This window comes from Acanthochromis polyacanthus, chromosome 11, assembly GCF_021347895.1.
Source record: "Acanthochromis polyacanthus isolate Apoly-LR-REF ecotype Palm Island chromosome 11, KAUST_Apoly_ChrSc, whole genome shotgun sequence".
Lineage (NCBI taxonomy): Eukaryota > Metazoa > Chordata > Actinopteri > Pomacentridae > Acanthochromis > Acanthochromis polyacanthus.
In genome coordinates this window covers 37,524,828-37,547,782 of record NC_067123.1, presented here as the reverse complement: position 1 = coordinate 37,547,782, position 22,955 = coordinate 37,524,828, and the positions used below count along the sequence as shown (strand labels likewise).

General features: G+C 40.0%; 2 protein-coding genes across 3 annotated transcripts; both read right to left on the bottom strand.

Annotated features, from left to right (window-relative positions):
- Window positions 1-2,289: 2,289 nt before the first annotated feature.
- Window positions 2,290-12,281, bottom strand: clk2a (CDC-like kinase 2a). 2 transcript variants are annotated; one of them, XM_022200092.2, is made up of 13 exons: window positions 12,074-12,281; window positions 10,728-10,927; window positions 9,553-9,838; window positions 8,371-8,461; window positions 7,437-7,503; window positions 6,625-6,741; window positions 6,219-6,385; window positions 5,795-5,889; window positions 5,311-5,440; window positions 4,613-4,695; window positions 4,081-4,160; window positions 3,868-3,958; window positions 2,290-3,683 (listed from the first exon to the last, which is right to left on the bottom strand). In XM_022200092.2, exons 2-13 carry the CDS (start codon window positions 10,925-10,927, stop codon window positions 3,498-3,500), a joined length of 1,593 nt encoding a protein of 530 aa, XP_022055784.1. In that variant the 5' UTR covers window positions 12,074-12,281; the 3' UTR covers window positions 2,290-3,497. The 2 variants fall into 2 exon arrangements, with proteins under 2 accessions (XP_022055784.1, XP_022055786.1); XM_022200094.2 differs by lacking the exons at window positions 8,371-8,461; window positions 10,728-10,927; window positions 12,074-12,281 and having other exon boundaries at window positions 9,553-9,691.
- A 2,390-nt stretch (window positions 12,282-14,671) lies between these two features.
- Window positions 14,672-20,682, bottom strand: setdb1a (SET domain bifurcated histone lysine methyltransferase 1a). Its single transcript, XM_022200095.2, has 9 exons — window positions 20,657-20,682; window positions 19,633-19,748; window positions 18,484-19,122; window positions 17,297-17,575; window positions 16,529-16,727; window positions 16,352-16,425; window positions 15,252-15,442; window positions 15,035-15,136; window positions 14,672-14,902 (listed from the first exon to the last, which is right to left on the bottom strand). Exons 1-9 carry the CDS (start codon window positions 20,668-20,670, stop codon window positions 14,888-14,890), a joined length of 1,629 nt encoding a protein of 542 aa, XP_022055787.2. The 5' UTR covers window positions 20,671-20,682; the 3' UTR covers window positions 14,672-14,887.
- Window positions 20,683-22,955: the final 2,273 nt, after the last annotated feature.

Below are 22,955 nucleotides of genomic sequence, written 5' to 3'. Positions count from 1 at the left end.
AATTAGTGCGATAGCTATATGTCTGTATAGCTATATGTCTCTTTTTGCATTCTTTATATGGGATGGAAATAATGTAACGTTGGTTCAGCACGTCCATCAAAGGCCTGTAGGTGTGAAGCAGGAAGCCCTCCACAATGAGGATGTGAGTCTCCTCCTCCTCCTTGTGGTCGGACTTCGGGACCATCTCTGTGTCCAGGGTGTTATTAACGCCATGAGACTTCTCAAACTTCACCGGGTTCTCCAGCCACACGTAGATCCTACTCATCAACAGACACTGTTTTGATCATTATCAAGTGAAAAACCTCAATCCAGACTCCTTATAAAGACGTTTAAGATTTATGCTGCTGTTATTTGTTTAGTCCAGACTAAACGACAGAAATCCACAACTGTAATTTTATTTCAGGACTCGGTTATTAAATGTCAAAACAATCCATGTGACTCTAAAAACTCAACAGCTTTACAAACTCTAAGATTAAACTCTCCAAAAGGATCCAAAATAAGTTTCACATTTGCATGAGAGCTTTAATTATTCTTCATCTACTTCCTGAAAGGTTGGTCAATAAAAAAGACAAAAACTAATATTTTCAGCTGAACTAAAAACAGACTTTGTGATTTTTCTGCTCACATGTTGTGTTGTTGTAAACTTACTCTTTCAAATAAATAGCCTCATAATCCCCTGAAAACCAGTGTTTGTCCTGTTTTTATGTCACTCTGCGGCGACCCTAGGTCGTAATGTTTTTTGAGCAACACACCGTACTGTGACGTTTTTACAGTGAAGGTTCTACTATGGAACCAGTCTGACATGTTCAGGCGTTCTTTGTGTGAAAACTCAGACATTTCAGGGATCAGAAGGTGGTTTTCAACTTTCTTTGTTAACTTTCTGCTTCAACTTTAAACTAAATTTCCTTCACTAAGCCAGCCCTCTGGACTTCCAGTAAGCTGTGTTCCTATTGGCTGTCCAGGTGGCTGCTTGGTGTTATCAGACTGACAACAGCATCCCTGGAGTGACCGGAAGTTACCCGACTTCACGGAAGTGCTAATGAGGTCTGCTCTGGCACGGATTATTACCGTCACACATGTGGCTTTGAAAATAAATCTTCTACAAGACACAGAGCTGTAGTTCCGTTTCAGAGTGAGCTCTAATGTTTCTCTGTGTGACTGTGTCTGACTTCCTCTAACAAAGTCCTGTACCCTGAGAGCTGCAGCCACAGATATATATTTATCTATGGATTCACTAGTCTGGTCCAATGCAGTCTTGATGATGACGTTTCACGAGTATGTGAGAACGCAGGTACAGACAGTTAGGTACTGAAAAACGGCCACAGTCTTCTTACCGCAAAGGTGCAAAGCTGCTCGTCTTCTCCTCCGACATCAGGAAACGTCTTCAAAGCTTCTTCAAATCCAAACGAAATACAGTCAAAAGATCAAACTAACGTCGTTGATGCATTCAGATGCAGTCGGACAACGAAGTTGTGTTCAGGAGCGTCGGAAATCGGAGTATCAGTAATGTAAATTTACAACGAATTTTTGGCGGAGCACACGGGGTGGCCAACCGATCACGGATGGGAGCACGGTGTCGCGTTATTTGTTTTTCCATCTACTCTATCCTCTTCTCTGCCCTTTGCCTCTAAACTGTTTTCTGAACGTGGGATGCCTTAATTTGTATGCAATTGGTCTGTGTGTTTCCTGAGCTGATAACCAATGACGTAAACACAGGAAAAGCTGTGCCGGCATAATAGAAGCGACCCGTGATATTTAAAATGTCATTACAATTTACTGATTACAGGTCCGGGGGAACCTGTTGACCAGCCCCACCAGGACAGTGCCCAGTTTGCCAGATGTCCAGTCCACCCCTGCATGTGACTGGCTAAAGAATGCCTAATGGTAGGCACCGGTTGGGTTTTAGAAAATCATTCTATCAAAGTTTAGTAACTATATTCTGTGAAAAAGCCAATTTTGAAAAAAGCCTAATCAAAATGTAAAAGGACAGTTTGAGACTCAGTGATATACTGAACTGCATGCTGAGCAACAGATGACATCTTTCCAAAGGTTTACGGGCAAATTTGAATGAATTTTTTTTGTGTTTGTTTCGTAAGGTTTCTTAAGGCCTTCTCTAAAAATAAAATTATCGTCACTATTACTTTTGTTCACTCAAGCACCTCAGATGTAATCTCTACGCACATCACCCAGCAGTGAGGTAAGAGATGGACTCAGACACGCATTATTAAAAGACAGAATGCCTCCGTTTAGCTACCAGAGGCCCAAACTGATACTGAGAGCACCATAAGCCTTTGGCAAGGAGGACTTTAATTCTACACAATAATACATATATACAGTTTTATACGCTTTAATTTCATACAAAAAACAAGTCATGTACAGGTGGGCGGTGGGGACTATGACCTATTAGAACTCAATAAATACTGTCACCAGGAGCTGTGTGCTTAACCTCAATGGAGAGACTTCAGGTCTGACCACGTCAAACATGGAAAAGGCAGTTTCTTGTGTTAAAATGTACGAGAATGTTCCCATGACTAATGCTAAACCAATGAGCAAGACATGGACGTGTCACCCACTCCATCCACACCTCTACATGCGCACACACACACACTCACACCCAGAAAGCATTGCAAAACATTAACGTATATATTTATCAATAAGACAGGCCACAGAGGCCTGTGTGACTGGAGTGTCCGTCACCATTATCATCTCACTGGCGAATAACAACAGGCCCATCGACCGGAGATTCAGAGTCTCCATATATGGGAAATTCCTTTTATACATAAAATAAGAAACATGAAAAATCATATGCAAGTGCTCACATGACAACGTAAACAAAACTTTGAGACGGTGGTCTCTGCTGGAGATACTTGCAAATTCCAAAGAAATATGATATTCAATTCCAATGACCTGATGTTAGATTCATAGAATACCTTGCATGTTTTCATGTTTAAAACTATGTGGGTGAGGACCTGCGCTGCATATACAGCTCCATCTCCTTTTTACTCTTTCCTAGGACTTCAGAATCGGAAGACATTCCTTCTCCAAAACTGAGTTGTTGCTCTATGACTGGCTGTAGTAGTGCTGATTACCTTAGAGAAGTGAACTATTTCTTTCTTTACATGCTGATGAAAACTACAGACGGGCGGACGGAAGGAGGGAAGTTGGTTCAGAAGTCAAAAGGAAGACAGGAGCTGCATAGAGGGCTACTTTGGATATAAACAATCTTCCATTTAAGATTTCTCGGTCTCTACCGAGGCGGTGACCACTAGAAAAGATTCATCTGCCTCTTTTCCAGTCTTCTGTGGTTTATATTTTGGTCTCTTGTGGCTGTGGTGGTGGACGTCAGAGGGGCAAGGTGGAGGAGCAAGAAGTTTAGGTGTCCATGCTTTAAAGACAAACAGAAAACCTCTGAGGCCTTGGGTTCATTCAACAGCTCAGCTGCTCCACATAGAAAGGACTTGATCTCCTCTGTCATTCAGTCTTTGGAGTCTCGTGGGTCACCGGCTGATGTCCCGGTTGCCCTCCCAGGTCTTGCTGCCTGTTGCCTCACTGCCCCCGTTCTCAAAGAAAGGGTGTTTGAGGGAATCGGCCAGCACCAGCCTCTTGGAAGGCTCATATTCCAACATGCTTTCAATGAGGTCAAACAACTGGTGGTGCTCCTCTGCCTCTGACAGCAGATACCGCTGATGGAACAGACCGACAGGGAAACAAAAACGAAAGGAACAAATAAGCAGGAATATTTAGAGACTGTTCAGAGAGAAACTCCAGTACAAAACAAAAGATACCATTGTTGCTTCAGTACAATGCAGTATTATCAGTTTCAGGCACGGCTAATAATCATTTTCATTCCTCTCCTACTTATCTTACCCGTAAGGGCTTGCAGTTTTCTCTGACATATTTCCCTGCCGAGGAGCTCTCATCCCAATCCAGACGGCCACGATAAAAATATTTCTGCTTCCTGAGGGTAGAAGACAGTCAGCGTCAGCAGCGTACAGCACGTGCATGTTGTTTTCTCTATGAAGGTGATTTCACGTGCAGTTTGTTCGGATTCTTATCTATGTTTGTGTAAGGTGTTCATACCTGGTCTTACGAATCATCCTCGAGGGCACTGGTCCCAGGATTCTCTCCATCATGGCCAAATGCTCCCTGTTGTCATGAGTCTGAGAGAAATAAAAAACCAACCATGATTCAGTGAGAAAGAGAATAATGGAAATAATAAATTTGTAGAAGTACTGAAAAACTGCTATGTGACAATGAAGGAAAAGTGAATGAAGCTGGTCTCTAAATATCCATGTTACTGCCACATAATAAAAAATAATGCTTGGAGAAACATTTAGGTCAATATGGGTCTACCAGGTAAGCAGCAGTCAGCTGAGCCACCTGATCGGTATTTGCAACACATTATTTCTGCACGCACTCTGCAGCCTACTAAACAAAGCGCTTCAGCTGGAAAAAAAAAAGATGCTGCACCTCCAAACCACTCCCAAGCGCCAAGCGTCTTCAGAAGAGTGTGACTTTTTATTGACTTTAATGACTTCTCAGGTTGACAGACAGCTTGACTGCTGGATTTACTGAAGACTACTACACTTGCAACTTAAGCACTTCTGTTTACCTGAAACAAGGTGAAGCCCAAGTAGTACTCAAACAGGATACAGCCAATACTCCACACATCACAGGGATGACTCCAGCCAAGTTCTGAAAGACAGAAACATGTTATGTGTCCATGAATACGCTTAGGAAAATGCATTTTATGTGAAAAGTACACCAGATTTGGGTTAATACTTGCTGGTGTCACATGAAATGCTTCAATTGATTCAGGATTTTAGCTTCAAAAGGCATTCAAGTATAGATCTAGAATGCAGTGCACTTCCAATAATAACTGAAACCCAGCGAGCGGCTATATATTAACTAAAAGCAGGATGTTAATTTGTACACCTCAAAACAACCAGAATCCATTTACTGCCACACCTGCTGCTTCCAGACAGTGACTTAGAGTAATGCTGATGGAAAGCAATTCAGAAGCACAGAGATACGATCTATTTCTTGGCACAATGAGGCACCTTAAATATTTTTCTCAGCAGGGAAATCAGGGTGGCGATGCTGAGCTGGACTTGTTTCAACTTGTACAACACAGTCGGTGCCAAAACTTCCAGGAAAATCTTTGATCTTAAGAGTGAAGTATGAACGACAGACTCGTGTCAGCTGATACAGTCGTTCATCTCTGGACTGATTGTGATGTTGAATACTTGGGCCTTTGATTGGTGTGAATCATTCACACCCATGTAACTCCACACCTGCAGTCATTCCTACCTAGTATGACCTCCGGAGCTCGATAATGCCGCGTGGACACTATGGTGCTGTGGTGCTCGTGGTCAAAAGTGGCACTGCCGAAATCCACCACACGTACTGCTGTGCTCTTCACAGTCCGCTCCTCTCGTTTCTGCAAGAAAGACAGCACAGTTATTCAGCTTAAAATGATTTCTGATGACAAAAGACAAGTTTGTTACTCTCAAAGGAACTATATCTTGTCTTGCAGATTTTGTGTCATAGTAGATATTCAATACACAAACAGTCTTACTTTGCCAAAGAAAAACAGCAATGGGTATTTCCTATTTATTCATGAGACCATTAAGCAATATCTAGTGGCAACATTTTCCTCCACTTGCAAGAAATCTGGTGAATTTTAAATGAAACTGACCAGCGAGTGATCTGAAAGTAATTCTGGCTGTTCAGGTTTGGACCTACCAACAAAAAATGTTCTCATATTTATCCTCTGCATTCTAATTCTTCTTACCTTCTCTACATTGTAGGACATTGTGAAGTCTGAGTTAACAAACAGGATGTTCTCAGGCTTCAGGTCCGTATGCGTCAGCTTATTGTCATGGAGAACTGTGGAGGGAAAAAAAATGGTTTATTCAGTGTTGCACATTTAACAGTAAATGAACTGATAAGCCAACAGTGATAAGTCTCCGTGTGATTAGGGCAGTCTAACACAAACACCAAATGATTTTATTCAGTGCTTCACATGTAGGCTGCTGATTCAGAGACATTAATGCCTCAGAGTGTGTTTCTGGGATAACAATTTTCAAGGACATTAAGGAAAAATTACTATAAAAATGGAAAATTTCAAACATAAAAGGTCACAGGTAATTATATTCTTAACCCTATTCATCCAAGGCTCTTATCCATACATTTCTTATACGATAAAAATAACTTACACTTCACAGCAAGACAGATCTGGTAGGCCATGTGTCTGACTTGGCCAATTGAATACGGCAGGTAGTTGTTTTCCTTTAGAAAGTCGAAAGTGCTCAGAGCTAGAAGCTCAAACGAGATGCACATGTGACCGTGGTAGTCAAACCAGTCATACATCTGTACACACAAGCTGCAAGGGAAGCAAAATATGGGAGGTTTAGCAAAAACGTTGCAGATCATTTATGTCAACACAATTTCACTGATACAAAAGCAAAACAACGCAGCTTTAAAGGAACTGATTATAACACACTGAAATGAGCTAAGCTAGTTTAGTGACGTTTAATTACAGAACTAGTAAATGTTTCAGTCATGACGCTTGGATAAAGTGTCTGTTTTTTAGCAGTAGCACAGAACTCAATCAGAACTCACAATTTGTTGTCAGGATCCTTTTCATTGATCTTCTCCAGTACATTAATCTCCAGGCGAGCTGCTTCCTTGTATTTCTCCACATTCTTGATAATTTTCAGAGCAACATGGGCTCCTCCCCTGAAATCAAACACAAAACAAATTACTTTGTATGTACTTGTCACTTCAGGGCGTGTAGACAAACACAGAATCCAAACAAGTTTGTCTGTTACACTCAATGCCAGACACCAAACTAACATGACCTGTTCAGTTCAAGATAAAACATAACAGCTATGTGCCTTACTATAAGAGCAAAGACTCTAACATTCATGGTATTTATAGGATGGGGAAATAGAAGACACTCCTGACAGCAGCTCCAGAACATTAGTAAAGTATCACTGCATGTCATTATGTAGCAGCGCTAACTAATAAAATGCACTTGTTTGACGTATATTTCAAACTCTGTCACAAGAGAAAAAAATCTGCCACAAAAAAAGAGGCAAAAACAGTGCAGTTTTCATGGAGCCTCAGAGTAACACAAGGCTAAGGCAGAGCAGAGCTGATTTCTCTGCACCATGTGATCAACAAAGGCAGCAGAAAGAAAGATGGAAACTTTGACAGAGTAGTTTTTACTCCACTGGCTGGAAGCAGTAAATAACAGCAACAACAGTCCATGTTTAATGCTCTTATCCAAACCCTATTTGGCCCAAGGAGTGACACAAAGACGTTTTCTTCTGAAAATCAAACACTGAACGACTATTCCCTTCTAGGGGTTTTGCAAATAAGACCTCCAGAGGATGACAGCTGTTGTTTTTTCAGTGTAAGTTGGCACACACCTGCGATGGTCAATGCATTGCATCACCCTCCCAAAGGTGCCTTCTCCCAAAGTGCTGACAATCTCATCTGCAACACAACACAGAGAGAAAAGGAAGAGAGAAGGAGAGTGGGGAAAGAAAGAACAGGAGCATTAGACATGTGGACTCGAGCATGAATACATAATACAAAAGTGTAGACAGGCGAATCCCTGCTAACGCCCATCCCCTTTTCAAAACGCTGCCTATTCAATCTGGCAGGCTGAAAACACTTTGAGGTAGTCTACGACTGAATCAACGGCACTAGGATACAAAGTAAGGGGGCAAACATAAAGCACTCCCTTCCTTTGACGACCAATTTGCAGTCATCGAAAATGAGGGCACATCCTTTCAAGATGTGACCGTCTCTGTGAAGTGTAATGTATAAAACGGAAAAAATTAAAACCAATTAGTATTCCTAGGACATGTGATGCATTCTTAGAGGAAGTGTGAAATGTAGAAGTGTTTATATGTGTGCTGGGTGTGCTAATCCTAATGAAAACGACTAAAGAAGTGATGTGCATGTGAGCTGTCTACTGCAAAAAACCCCTAAGACCCTCACTGTGGGAAATAGCTAGCTTAAGTTACAGATTCAAAACTGTAACTGAGATTAAAGCTAAAGTACAACAGAAACAAACAGCTGCAAATGAGATTCTATGTTTAGGAAAGTCAAGTAACCGGTGAAACATAGAAAATGCTCCACAGCTTAAAATCCTAAAACAAAAAAAAGCAGAATTTATCTAAAGTCCCTCTCAAAATCTTCAAGATTCTTTGCAGTCCACCCTGCTATTTCAGCTAGAGCGGAGAGCATTCTAGCAAGGCATCATCATCATCATCAGGCACTCCCATGTCATGTAAATGCTCTATGCTTTAATACTCATATGGAGAAGGGTTACGATAGAGTAGTGGCAGTGAGTACATCTCTCTTGCAGGACGTCCCCACTCCGACAGATCAGGTGCCCTTCCTCGTCGTCCCTCACACTCAGTGCCCGCGTCCGGCTGTCGCTCCGCTGTTTTCGCACCCAAACCACCATCAGCAGGTCACAACACGACCGGAGGGGACAGGGGGGTTTCAGGGGCAACCGCAGCCATGGCGTCGGGCGGCACAGGTAGATGAGGAGGGAGGAGGAGGGTGGCGTTGGTTGTAGTTGATGTAGTTGTGGTTGTAGGTGGGTTTCGTGGTCATGGGGCGAATCACGCATGACACCACGTGAAGGAAATATATAACGATAGGGATATAGTGCAAGGGAACAAGTCAAAGATCACATGTTGTCCTCTGCTCCTCTCCCCCCTCTACCTTTAAACCACAGCTGCTTACAAACAAGGAAGCAACTGGCATATCCATTCATCAACGCAAAACCAATTAAGACAGTAGCATAGCTAATTCAAAACTGACCTAGGATAAACTAAGATGGAGGATAAAATGCCAGGACCAAATGTTTTCAAGCAGGAAAAAAAAAGATTTTTACTAAAATTCAACTCCTTGCTCACTTACATGTATAATACTTAGTAGGTGTGGTTAAACGTACCCCACACAAATTAACATTTCAAAAATCAAGTCATTTTAAATGCCAGTAACATCTTATAAAAATATGATTTCAATGAAAATGTAAGTTTTGCATCATGTTTGGTAGAACAGTTTCATTTTTTTTCTGTCAGTCTTCACTAAAATTTACACATAGCCAAACAACTGCTGTCAAAGACATTTCTGGCTTTTTCAACAGCAATAAAAAAGACAAAATTTATGGAAGGCAGTGCCCCGAGACCCAGAATTAAGTGTGACTAGGTGTAACTACACTTTCAAAGCGTAATGTTAGGAAAGCCATGGCAAATGTGTGTTATGAACACATAAAAATGAAACTGTTCTGCCAAAAAAATGCCAATTTAACCAAACCAACTTAAACAAACAAACAAACAAAAATCCCTCTGAAAGAACATAAACAAATCATAAAGATTGTACTACTTACCAAGTCCAGGGGCTGCAAAAAGGAAGTGGTTAGGGAGAGACAGAGACAGAAAGAGCTGAGTGAAAAGAAAAAGGAGGTGGAAAGAGAGAGGAAGAGGAGAGGTAAAACACAATCTCAGGTCTGGCTGTACTCACCGAGGAGGATGGGCTATAGGACCTGGTTCTACGCCGCCTTCGTTTGTGCTTACGCCTGCTGCCTTTCCGCCGATACGACTCGTCCCGTTCGCGCTCCCTCTCGCGGCCGCGCCGGTAGTCGTACATGTTTGGCGAGAAGTCCCGTGGATAGTAACTTTCGGCCGCTCCGTGTGGCTCCCTCTCTCTGTCGCGGTCTCGATCTCGGCTCTGATCCAAGCGTCTGTATCCTTCGCAGTATCTCCGGTCAAACGGTCGGTGTTCCGTTGAGCGATTGTCATAGCTGCGACTGAATAAGTGGACAGAGGTACGCATTAAAACCTAACAAACCAAACTTAAAGATGGCATTTCAAGTCCTGATAGTGTAGCATACAGTCACAGCGTAAGAACTGGGGCTGCAGCTATCGATAATTTTAGTAATCGAGCATTCTATCAATTATTCTGGCGATTAATCGAGTAATCGGATTCCGCTACAGCATCAAAAGTGGAAGTGCAATAGAAATAATTGTCCCGGCAGAACACATGCGGTGTATTGTACATACTGTATATATAGTATAGTACAGCTGTATTGTACATGTGTGGTATAGTAAAGGGGTATTCAACTAAAACTCAAAGTCATGGGAACCTACATGTATTTAGTTAATGCAGAAACCACACAATGTGTTTCTATGTTTGGTCTGTTAAAACTGTTGGTACTGCAGCTGATAGAACACAAGTAAAAAAAAAAAGATTATTGGTTTTAATTACACAGAATGTTCAATCATTAACTTTAGTTTCACTTTTACTTGGAATTAAAATGATTTCCTTCACTATGAGATAGTGTCAGACCTACATGCACTTCAATACAATATCATTTTTGAATATATTAAGTTAATAACAACCTTCATACCTGGTAACTCTGACTGAGGTTTTAGGTTCTGTCAAGCTGACTTGTGCAAAGACAGTCTGACTATGTTGAACTGTCTTCAAAGTTTATCCTCTGAGCTGCAAAACGCCGCAAACACTAGGAAAGCCATGTCGGTTAAAATTAGAAGCATCCCATCAAATCTGAAATCCTCTTATAATGTATTTATTATCAGCCTGGGTCTGTACAGGATGAAGTCCGGGTCCGGACTCGGAGGAATCGTTTCAGCCATAGTAATAACCTAAAAAAACATTCACATTCTGCATGAACACACCTCCTTGAGCGTGCATAACTTCCTTCTTGTCTGTGTCCCCGTCCCCTTCTGTCTCGGTCCCTCTCTCTGTCACTGCTGGAGGAGTAAGTAGGGGATCTTCTGTGTCGATGTCTTCGTCCTCTGTCTCTGTCTCTGTAGCGGTCTTGGTAGCTACTTCGACTGTCTCTGTCTGAAGACGAGTACCGTCTGTTATGAGGCATCTGGAGGACATACAAAACGTTACTGTGATTTCTCCAAAGAATAAAATAAAATTGGTGCTTCAAACATAGGTGGTGCAAAAATACATTTGAAGTTCAAGGAACTCCTGATTGCATTTTTTTATTAGAGGAACAGCTGTTCACTGCTGCCAGACTCAAGTGATTTGTGAGACTCAGGAAGGGGACAGTTGGACTCCAAAATTAACTGAATAATCAGCTTGAAACATGTCAATTTCCCTCGGGATTAATAAGGCATCTATCTATCTATCTATCTATCTATCTATCTATCTATCTATCTATCTATCTATCTCACTGACCACAATCTGGAATGCAAATGCAACTTCGCCGTTTCACAAAGTTGCACTTGAACTAAGATCAGATTGCTCCTTTAAAACAAATCAAGAGAGCTATTTGACGAAAATAGTTTAGGAAATATATTTGGTAAACGTGGTTGCACAACTTCGACGTGCATCAAGATGAAGCATGCAGCCTGGAGCCTGTAAATCTGGGCAATAAACAGTTAGTTAGACAGACAACTGTTGGAGCAGGCCTGCTGACATGCAGACAGGGAATATCGTTTCAAGTCGGGGGATATACTTTTATAACCCTGTTGCATGATCCTATTAAACAACAACCCTCTAACCCGAATACAGTGGTGCTTCAAACGATTGTAAACAACGAACTGCCTTGGTAGTAACTAAAACATCATACAATTTCAATTAAACATTAACAAGAGAGCATTCACAACAGCATTTCAGGTTTATAAAATAACTGCTCATCAAGCTTCCCCACAGATTTTTTTCTAGCTTGCTGTTTCTTCTCCGACCGTGTAAAAGCAATGCAACACCCGCATTATCGTTAGTAAAAAAATAACCGTTGACGTCGTTGATGTCAGCAAACACCACCACATTAAATACTGCAACTCTTTCGCACTCAAACACATTAACGAACATTGAAAAATTGTTTCGAGCTCGACTACAGCTAACCGATAAACGAGCGACGTACTAGCAAGTTAGCATTGGCTGCTAGCAACGAGCTAATGTAAATAATTTGACCGCCATCTTAGCTTAGCTGTCGGCTAAACGGCTACGTGTGCTAGCTTGTCGTACGGACCCGAACGTCGCCCTGTGAGCTTAAATTAACGTTTACCGTTTTAGCAGCGAGGCCTGTGCGTTTGTCCCACAAAAAATCCGTGGTGGCGTTCCAGTTTTTAATCCTATATCTTCTTGCTAGCCCGACGTTTCAAGGCTCTGTGGCTATCAAGCAGCCAGTTTTTTTTTCTAACTGTCTGCCCAATACAGCTAGTTCTGGTTCAGACTAGAGCTCATAACGCCTCCCTGCGCTGAAATGTTGCCAGTCCAGTATGAGCACAACAGGTAACTAGTGAAGCAGCTACCCAAAGCCTGCAGCACTATAATAAATAATGCAGCTAAAACTCCAAATATTTGCCGAGGTTCAAGTTAACACAACAAGGTGGTGCTAAATGAGAATTATTTATCCAGTTGTGTCTATTAACTGATCAGAAATTTGACTATATGGAGTCCTGAGAGTGCCAAATTACAAAAAAATCTATGAAATCTATGAAAAAAGCTAATAAAAGTGGAAATACAAAGATGAATAAATAAAATCAAAAAATAAATAATTTTGCCGAAATAAAGATATATTAATCAAAAAATGAATACATAGAAGAAAAGGCTAATAAAAGTGGAAATATAGACAGATTAAAAATTTAAAAAATAAGAATTGTGCTTATAAATAAAATAATAAGTAATGTGGCAATATTAATCAAAAAATTTAACCCATAAAGAAAAAGCTAATAAAAGTAGAAATATAAAGACAAATGAATAAGAAATTGTGCTTTTAAGTGACATTTAATGTTGGATTCATATTTCTTAAATAATTTTATTTCTCTTTATATTTCTATTTTTATTAGCCTTTTCTTTTATGTTTCTTTATATACATATTATTTTTTATTTTATTTATTCATCTTTGTATTTCCAGTTTTATTTGCCTCTTCCATTAGATTTTTTTTAATTTGGCACTCACTACTCCATACTAATAAACCAGTAACATTAGGTTTTACAAAAAAAGAAGAAATCATTCATTTGAAACTTTCTTGAAGATTAAATGACAATAAATTAAAAATAAGCCCCAATATTACCTCTAGCCAACCTTATTTTTATGTTTGAATGTAATCTCTTTGTTACTTATAGTTATAATTACAGTTATAATACTTAGTGTGGTTGAACATACCCCTCACAAAAAGAAATATTTCATGTATTTAAATAATTTTGAAAGTCAATAATTGTTGTGTAAAAATTGATCTATTACAGTCACAAATCTATAAATGTGCGTGTTGAATCTGATGTACTGGCCCTGTAACCTGTACTGCATTGATTTACCTGGTAACTATTGAAAACAGCGTAGATGAAAAATAAAGAAGGCATGAGATTGGGGTTGGTATAAAGCCAAAGGGAGGATCTCTCCCTCTGGGGGATTGTCAGCCCAATATTAAATTTTTAATTAAAATTTAGGGAGTATCAGACTCTATTAAAAATTGAACCGATGAGCTAATGGTGAAAAGGGCAGAAAATCAGAATCTGTTCCCGGGGCGATTCTCAGTGTTTTGACCCGTCTTGTACAGAAATAAACACTTTTTCCTTGGCATCTGAAGAACTTGACTCCTGGATTCCTTTTTCATCTTTTCTGGTGAGACTTAGATCATTATACAGCGAGAACCTAGCAATGACTTATAAGTGTTAGAATATCGAGTGATTAGACATTGATCATAAGTTGGGGACATCTGGCCCATCCTCAACACTATCACGAATGAATAGGAAAAAATTATATTTTATTTTTGTGAAACAAGGAATCAACTGACACATCCATTCATCAATGCAGTAATATAACTAAATCACAATTGAATTCTCAGATTAAATGAGATAGAAGATAAAATGACTGGTCCACATGAAAAATTCAAAGATAAATCCTGTATTTAAACCATATCAACCCCTCACTCGCTTACATTTGTAAAATTTAATAGGTGTAGTTGAATATATCCCTCACAAAAAGAAACAATAAATTTAAGTCATTTTAAATTCCAGTATGATTTCAATTAAAATAGTTAAAAGATTAGCGTTTTATTTGGTAGAACATTAAAATTTACGTGGCCAAGCGATAGCAGTCACAGGGATCTCTGCCTTTTACAGACGAATTTTTTTTTTAAAAAGTATTCTTTTTAATTACGTCTAACATTTTCATTTAATAACTTTATTTATATAGGGTTAGCCTCACCCTATACTTTGTTTACCCAACCATTCTAGCAGTGGCACCATAAACCTTCTATTGTTATCGTTTCAGTGGTAGGAGAATGCATAGTTTCTGGGATACCGCCACAGGAGGCCTCCAGCTTGTCCGTAAAATCCAGACTTCCGATTGCAAAAATCTTGCATGTGATGAAAATAGTCAAATGAATCGGACGTAAAATAGAGCACCAAGTGTGCCTCAAAACTAGTTAAAAACTTTACTTTGTGGAGATCCTCTGTCAGATGTACACAACGCTGTCACCACGTCGACGCAAGCGCTCAGGCCTACTATATTTTCCCAGCATAAACAAGTCTCAAACGTGTGTGGATTACATTTATACATATAAATAGATTGACATAAGTTTCCCCGCTGTGGGATTAATAAAGGTTTAATCTATCTATCTATTTGTTGGTTAACAAGTTCAACTAAGCTTGACAAATATAAAACGCTTTATCTTTATTCAAAAACACAAACATGACAATAAAATTCACATATATACAGTGTCGGACTGTTTCAAGACATTATTTTCTTCAACAAGGCAGAACTATCAGAAGCACATGATGAGGGTCACATCCATGATTCCATGCGAAGCCTTAAAAAAAAAGTTGTGGCTACTAACAGCTCAGCTATCCGGTTCTCCTCACATTCACGGTTCCATCAGTCTTTATGATCCTGGAGTACACAAGACAGGAAAGTACAGAGAAGACGTGAGATATATGAAACAACTTGAATAACTTCTGTATTTAGCACAAGCGACCCGACCGAGAAAAAGCTAAACAAAATGGATGGATGGATTTAACTTACCATCAACTGTTCTTGTTTTTTCTTCTCCAAATGCTCCCTCATATTAACCATGTGTTCCAAGCGAATGGAGCCTCGGTAGAGCCAATCCTTTTCTTGATCATCCTAAGCATGGAGACACGCAAACTAAATGAAATCACGCAAGCTAAATAATCTAAATATATACAACAGCATGAAACGACATTAAGAAATCAGTTAAGGAAGTTAAAAGGGTACTGACCTCAAAAAGAACCTCAATCAAGCTGCAGTCGAGCCCCACGACCTCACACTTCTGCTGGACTCCGTTACGTTCTGCACTTAAGTTTTGTCCAATCTTGTACTGGGTTTGGGGCGGGTAAGGCCAGGACTTCATGTACTCCTCCATGAAAAACTTGTGGCTTTCATGTTTAATATCGTCCAAAGGGTCGCTCACTGTCACAGAAAGTGGCATAAAAACTTGTGTTATGATAACAGGTACAACAGTTTGATAAATTAGTATAAACTCTTGTTAACTCAAGGCTGTTTAAGGGTGGAAACCAGAAGACCGGTAATCCCCCTTGAGACACCACCAGTAGCTGCATCACATCACAGCTAACAAAGGAGCAGATTGACAGGTAGAGAGCAGGACAAGGTTTCTAAGAGGCTCTTTTTACAGGGTGCGGTTCTTGGAGATTGGATGGATCGTGTGCCAAGAGATATGAACATATCTGTGCACCAACCAAAGGGAGAACTGAGTCTAAACCACAGTTTATCCCCACCTTTAGCCAATCACATTCCTCCCTCCTGAATAAAATGTTGTGTTCATATCAAACTTTATCCTTTTCTGGGAGGATGTTCCAAAAAGAAAAGGTCCTTGATCAAGATTCTTTTGAGACACTGATATTAGAGAATAAACAGCAACAATTGGAAAGAGGTAGTCTGTCTTCCATCTCAAAAAACGAACACACTCCACAGCCTTTTACATGATATAACTTCCAGTGCAGAAGTCTTCACAGGTCCAAAAATTCACACCCAAACCTAAAAAAAAGCCCCAAAAAACATACAACCAGAATACAAAACAGACTGGTCTACAATTAGAAAGTTGGGAGAAATACTGGATCCAAATCAGCGTTGATTTCAAAGGTGAACTTAAATAATTAATTTCAAAGTTATCAGCTCTAAGGTCTGGGTGAACCTGTGAATACCTCTACTCCACTGTCTTTACTATTAAAGCCAAAACTTTCAGATCTAAACTGGAGCAGTTTTCAGAAACAGCTCAACCGAATATATCCAGATCACACAAATAGATGAACTTGTGTCTGGATGAGAAAAAAAAAAAAAACAGGCCTTATGTGAACTTACATGCTTTGTACACCTGACGAAGTACAGGTAAACCAACATACATAGGCGTGTGATCATCAGTAAACACCAGGAACCTGTTCAATTATAAAACACACATCCAGAAAACCCAATAAATACATGCCATTAAGGGACAATCTGAACAAAATCCCAAAAGGTGATCCATCATGAGTAACCCACCTCATGCGGTTTCTTCTGGTGGGCATCTCCGCCACGATACCAGGCATAAACTCCGCCTCTTTACCTTGACTCTTAACAATCACACGTGCGCCGACGAACAGCCGGTCCACCTTCGGCATGTCGTCCAAGGCGACGTGGTGACCGGACACGAGGGTCTTCCCCTTCTCTTCAAAATTTACTTTGTATTTCATCTTATCATCTGTGAAAAAAGAGGAACAATACAACAAATTGTGTCAAATTAGCTTCAACATGTAGCATATTTCTTGGATGCGTTTCTCTAAATAATATATCTATCACAAGAGAAATGAAAGGTAAATCCAGGCCACATCCTTGATTACTTTTCCATAGGCACACTCCATATCTTCATTCAGGTACTGGTATTGTGAGTTCTTCAACAGAAAAGTCATAACATTTTTCAAAACAGTTCTCTTTTCTGAGGCTCTTGACTTACATGAGCCTCTGAGTATTCAGGGTAAATCATTTAAAATTCACACAAAGTCTGAAAGTCTATGAATGAATTGTACATCAGAGGCCTATGAAGAAGTCAAACAGCATGTTAAATTTGGAAAATCCTATCTATGGAACTGACGACAACAGTCGCTCTGTTTACAGTCAGTATGACCACGCATACTTTGATTTATGAGCTGTTTTTAATCGATTCCAAGCGTGAAAAATTGTCACACAAACATTCCGAACAACGGTCCTAAACATATACAGCTGACAAAATAGCTGTCACACTGAAGACAAATGCGCTTTTTAAATTCTTACCCTTGGTTATTACTTCCAAAACTGTCGCTCGTTGCCAGCAATAGGTGCTCTTTCTGGCTAGGACAGTCATGTTCACGGTGATCTCTTTTGGTTGGACGCTAGGAGGGGTCACAGCAGGGGGCTGGCACTTAAGTGGTGCTAGTGTAGACGACTGGACTGGTGCTGCTGTAGAAGACCGAACCGGGACCGTTGTAGACGACTTGACTGGGACTGTAGACGACTGGACTGGTGCTGCTGTAGAAGACCGAACTGGGACTGTTGCAGACGTTCCTCCTGTCACTGTAAAACGAGCAGCACGTGTCAATATAAAATTCACTCTCTGATCATTGATTAAACCCATAAAAATTCAACTCTGTGTATTAACATGACATCTGAAGAGGATTTTATCAGTGAAAATAATCCCTTTATGTCTTTAAATGCTTCAGATGTTACTGTACTCTGCTGCCTCATCTACATCTATGAAGTCCCTGGATATGAATCTGTAAAACCACTCTACAATACACAATGGCAAGTTTTAATGTTGGAATACTTCAGCCTGGGCAGTTTTGTGTTGAAAAGCAGAGAATGTCGTGGCGGTTTAGCTAGCAATGAGCCATCATGACAAAGACTTCTGTGACGCTTAGTGGCTTCTGGTCAGAGGGAGTTTAGGGGAGCGATTCTCATTTACATATTGACATTGATTTGGTCGGTGTAGGGGAAAGGCGTCTAATTTTTGACATGCTCCTGCTGCGTTTTCCCAGTTTAGGCTACAAATAATGAAATAGCAAACTGTTTATTTATCATAAACGATCTAATTTGCCTCTGTCGTCTTCTCTAAAATACGATAAACAACTACTATACCTGCCAAAAAAATATAGTGTAATACAGTGATAAATATCAGCAGAGAAATAAACTTGCTGAGGATCTCTACTATGGTTTTACATCAGCAGAAAAACATGCAAATGACAGCATAAACACATTTGTTTCTCATAGGAAATTGTCAGGTTTCTCTCTACAACAGTGTAAGATCTTGGCCGTAGTACTGGAAGTGTGACTGGTGCTATATAAATAAAAGGATTTTTTTCCCCCATGACGGAGGTTATGAGAGCAACAAAGTATCACTTCCAATACTATGAAAAAAATATATACGCAACAATAAAGCTTCACAGTGGTAGGGGTGATTTTACATGTGCTATTCGTGTTCTTACTGTTATTGGTTGCTGGCACTGTTGATGGTTTCTTTTCCTGGCCGTTAGCATTGGTATCTGTCTTGCCTTCAGGTGTTGTTGTTGTTGTTGTTGTTTTGCTTATAGCATTTGAACTTGCACTTGCTTGCGATGTCGATGTTTCTATCTTAGTGCAGATATTTTTGGTGTGTGTCTGTGTTGACGTCTCTGCTCTATTGCTCATAGTATCAGAATTTGTGAGTGCTTGGGGTGCTACATGACCCCAATTACACTTTCCATTCCTTATATTTATTATTTTTCTCCTCTTGTTTGAGCCAGCATTAAAAGTTGAGATGTCAAAATCTGAGTCACTTGAGTCCCCTCCTGGTTCCCACAGACTATCTGACTCAGCACTGCTTGAAGATTCATCCTCACTGCAGGGTCTCTGAGGCGTCGGTCGAGGTCGAGTTCGAAGTTGAGGTAGATCATTAGCGATCGTAGATGCAGGTAATCTAGTCAAGGTCACCTTAAGTTCTTTAATTATAATGTGATGGGCTGCTTTCCTGTTATCTCTCTGTGGGTTGTCATCGTCTTCTAATTTTGGTACGAGAAGAGCATGAGATGATGGAGGGCTGTAGTCTACAGAGTCATCAGTCTCACTTTGTGATGATGGTGTTTGATCTACAAAGGGAAAAAAAGCACTGCTTAAACTGTGGCTTATAAACAAACTAACCAAGACAAAACCGAATGAAATGTGACAGGAATCAAAAGCCACAAATACACCAAATGAACATTTTTTTTATTGAGTACAGGAGGTCCTCGGTTTATGACGTCCTCGACTTAAGTTATTTGGCCGTTACGTGGGAACCGTTTCAGTGGAACTAGTGGAGCAGACGAATACGTCGTCACGGAGCGGATGAATACTGTATGTACAGTAGTCACTATAAGACGGCTTTGTTTACATTTATGCCAGGATTTTCCTACCGACTTGTGCTTCATTGTGAGCTAGTGACTGTTTTCGTTACTGTAGTGGTAAAAATATGTAAACTGATCAATATCGTGATGCATGTAACGGCTTTGTTTACATTTTCACCGGAGTTCCGACTTAAGAGTGAAAACCGACTTATGTCACACTGTAGGAACGGAACTCCAATTAAAATCGAGGACCCCTGTACTCCATTTATGTCTTACTGTTTGTACTTCTGGAGTCATCCTCATTCTCATCACCATCAGAGTCTGTGTCGCTGTACTCCCATCCCAGCAAAGAGTACAGTTTCTTCACAGTTTCCTCACATGCTGCCACAGACCTGAATGATATCGACAACAAAGAGAGCATGAATGAAGGAAAAAAAATGAAAACAGGCAAAACATAAACAACTAAAGAGAGGGGAATCAACACACTGTACTTTTAACTTCTCACCGTTTAATGAGGGAGTCAAATCCAAAATATCAATGTAACAACGTCTGTCATCACATTTTTAACACAATCTATTTCGGTTTTTGGCAAAAAAAAATTCTCGGAATGGAAATGAAACAATAGCATTTAACACCAGAGAAAACCACTGTAGCTCTCTCATTTATGACACAAAGATGTAATGGGATTTAGACCTTTAAGACCACACAGAGCAGAAAATAACGCCCCTAGACATCACACTTTAATGCGTTCCAAGTAGACTGTAAGAACACAGCTCGGCCTTTGGAATTCCAGAGGAGATGACAAACTCAGATAAGAACTCTCTCCTCTCCATCCAGTTTCTGGAGGAAAATTGGGACATGTGTATTTCTTTGTGTAGCTTTCATTTACAGAAAAAGACATTCACAGCATCTAACCTCCCTCCTCCACCCTCTGGAATGCCATCTCTGCCTCCCTTCCGCCAGGATGACAGAAGAGTCATAAAAACTTTATGGCCCTCTGGGAGACTGGTGGACACTAGACAAATCTGAGATTCTGCCTAAATTGCCTTGCCCTGTGCTGCTGCAATACCTGAATTTCCCCTCTGGGGATCAATAAAGGATTATCTTATCTTATCTTATCTTAATAATTTCCCTGTATAAGACAGGGTGGTGCACTTTATCTAACGAGTGCAATAATAAATTACCTTACATAGTTATTCCTACAAGACTGATATTTAGAATTTGTATATTCTGCAAATTATGGTTAAAATGTACTATTTTTAGCTAATATATTAAAAGAAATAAGGGACTCAAGACTCACTTGCAGAGCTCCATGAGATCTGCCACCTGCTTCTGCCTCCGTTTCAGCAGTGAATCCAGCAGATTGCATTTCTCCAGCAGTTCTGGAGAGATCAGCTCATTCTGCTTCACCTGGTCTCTGATCCAGCTCTGGAGCTCGTCTCTGCTCATCTCCATCACATCCCTCTCCACAGCCACTGCAAAAAAAATAAAAAATAAAGCATGGAGTCAATGATTCTGTCTTTTTTCTGTTGTTGTAGGCAGTTTATTATCTTCTTCTTGTATCTGCTAGTAGGCCCCCCATTTCTTTGAGGAATCTCCGAGATACATACAGAAGCAGTCCGACTAGGGCCTATTATCAGTTGCATCAACTCGGTTGCCCATAAAACTGCAAAACACTGATCACATAATCAAGTCCAGTAATCACTGCCGCTCTGAAACTTAACCCCATCTCAGTGCAGCTCTGTGTGTCTACAGGTGTTACAGACTTCTTCTATTTGATGTGCATCAATGTATGTGTATTCATGTGTGTAAACATATTTTATTTATTTCTTGTTGTTTTCATGTCGTATCTGATCTGAGAGATGCACTCCTTAATAAGCTAGTAGAATGGAATCTGTTTTGTTTGTTCTAGTATCTGATATGAGTTGCTTATTATATGTAGTATCTGCTCTGATATGATTCCTTATAGGTGTCATCTGACCACAGATGGAACCTGAACTACACGTGTTACTAATTTTACCCATGTCATTGGATTGCGTTTTTCAATCTCAGGAACCGGATCACCTGTTGTTTTTGGGGCACCTATGTCTAGCTAGAAGATGGATGGGTGGGTCCTTTGAGATTGTAGAGCCGAGGGGTTCTATTCAAGGGTGGTCTTGTTTTTAAGTAAGGGGTCTTCAAACATGAACCAGATGTTGTAATTATATCCTTCACCGGAAGGTATAAAAGTGACCTGACTTCTTTGTTCGAGGAGGAACCAATTGGCAGACTCCTCCACAGGCAGACCATGGGCCTGATCAGATGCTGTCTTTTATAATAAAATTATACGTACTGTATTAAAGCACCAGTGTCACCGGACGTGTTATTCAACCTCGGCACATCTAAGAGAAATCACGACATTCACATTAAAATCTTTACCTATGATAAATAGGCTAAAGTGGTTATGATCAAATTAAGTTGTATTTTTTACCTATTCTTTATTACAAATGATAAATAATTACTATTACTATATAACAAAAGTCTTGTTTTGTCCACAGCTTACAGATATTCAGTTTACTGTTACAGAGAAGTTAAGACAGGAGAAAACCCTAAAAAAGAAGAAAAAGAGAAGCTTGAATGAGAGACTTCAGATTTCTTTCATTGAAATAATTCTAACAGGATAAAATCTAAAATAGTTGGTGATTGATTTCAAGTTTTTCTCAATTGCTAAAACACTAAACTCTATTGTCTGAACCAAAGTCTCAGTTGCCTGAACCCACTTATTGAATCAGTCTTTTGGCAAAACCATGAGCACCTTTCACCTGTTTAGACACATCTTGTCAACACATTGTCATTGTGATGCACCTGTGTTGCATAATGGTGAGCACAGGTGGCAAAAGTCAAACACAGTTAAAGCTCAGGCATCACCGGTTGAACACAACAACTCAAAATTGATCACACTTGTGGCTAATGATGTGAGGGTACATATAAGCCAAAGCACTGGTTTGTGAGGCACTACAATGGATAGAAATCTAAGAAGAGGAGCATGGATGCGGCATGCCAGGGGTTTTTCTCCGTTGCCTGGCCAGAGGAAAATGTGGTCTGTGATGTAGATGAAGTCCTGTGGCCTGACCCAGTACGGTGAAATGATGCTGTGGCAGAGTAATGCACTTCTTTTCTTTGGACTTCTTTTGTATATTTTTGAGCTTTATTTTTACGTACAAGTGCTACATGTAAATGCACAGGATTTCTGTGTTTTTGCAAATTCTTTTTTCTATGTACAAGTGTTACAAATGCCCAGGTATTTTGTTTTGCAACATGCATTTAGCCTAAATAACAATTTATTTCTACCACTTCATATCTTGAGCATTGTGTTTTTCTTTTTTCTATGTAGTGTTTAGTCACTGCTCAGTAGAGTATTTAATTTCGATTGACTTGAGGCATGATTTGACAGCATAGTTCAGTTTTGAGCACAGATGTTTTGGGGTGGAAGTTTGATTTTGCAAGAAGATTAAGAGGTTTTGTGAATGTAGCTTAAAAATTGGGTTTTGTGTTCATAGATTAGGGAAAATGAGAGCAGCTTTCCAGGAATGTGTCTTAGCAATCGAGAAAAACTGTAA

What these genes read in the sequence shown, in the direction of transcription:
- clk2a (XM_022200092.2), bottom strand. Translation starts at nt 10,927, where the DNA reads ATGCCTCATAACAGACGGTACTCGTCTTCAGACAGAGACAGTCGAAGT. An exon ending in CAATGCATTGACCATCGCAG is followed by an intron (nt 6,742 to 7,436) that starts GTGTGTGCCAAC and finishes GTTTGATTTCAG; the next exon opens with GGGAGGAGCCCATGTTGCTC. An exon ending in AGCTCCGGAGGTCATACTAG is followed by an intron (nt 4,696 to 5,310) that starts GTAGGAATGACT and finishes TCTGTCTTTCAG; the next exon opens with AACTTGGCTGGAGTCATCCC.
- setdb1a (XM_022200095.2), bottom strand. An exon ending in ACCAGAAGAAACCGCATGAG is followed by an intron (nt 16,426 to 16,528) that starts GTGGGTTACTCA and finishes ATAATTGAACAG; the next exon opens with GTTCCTGGTGTTTACTGATG. An exon ending in TGATTGAGGTTCTTTTTGAG is followed by an intron (nt 15,137 to 15,251) that starts GTCAGTACCCTT and finishes CTCCATGCTTAG; the next exon opens with GATGATCAAGAAAAGGATTG.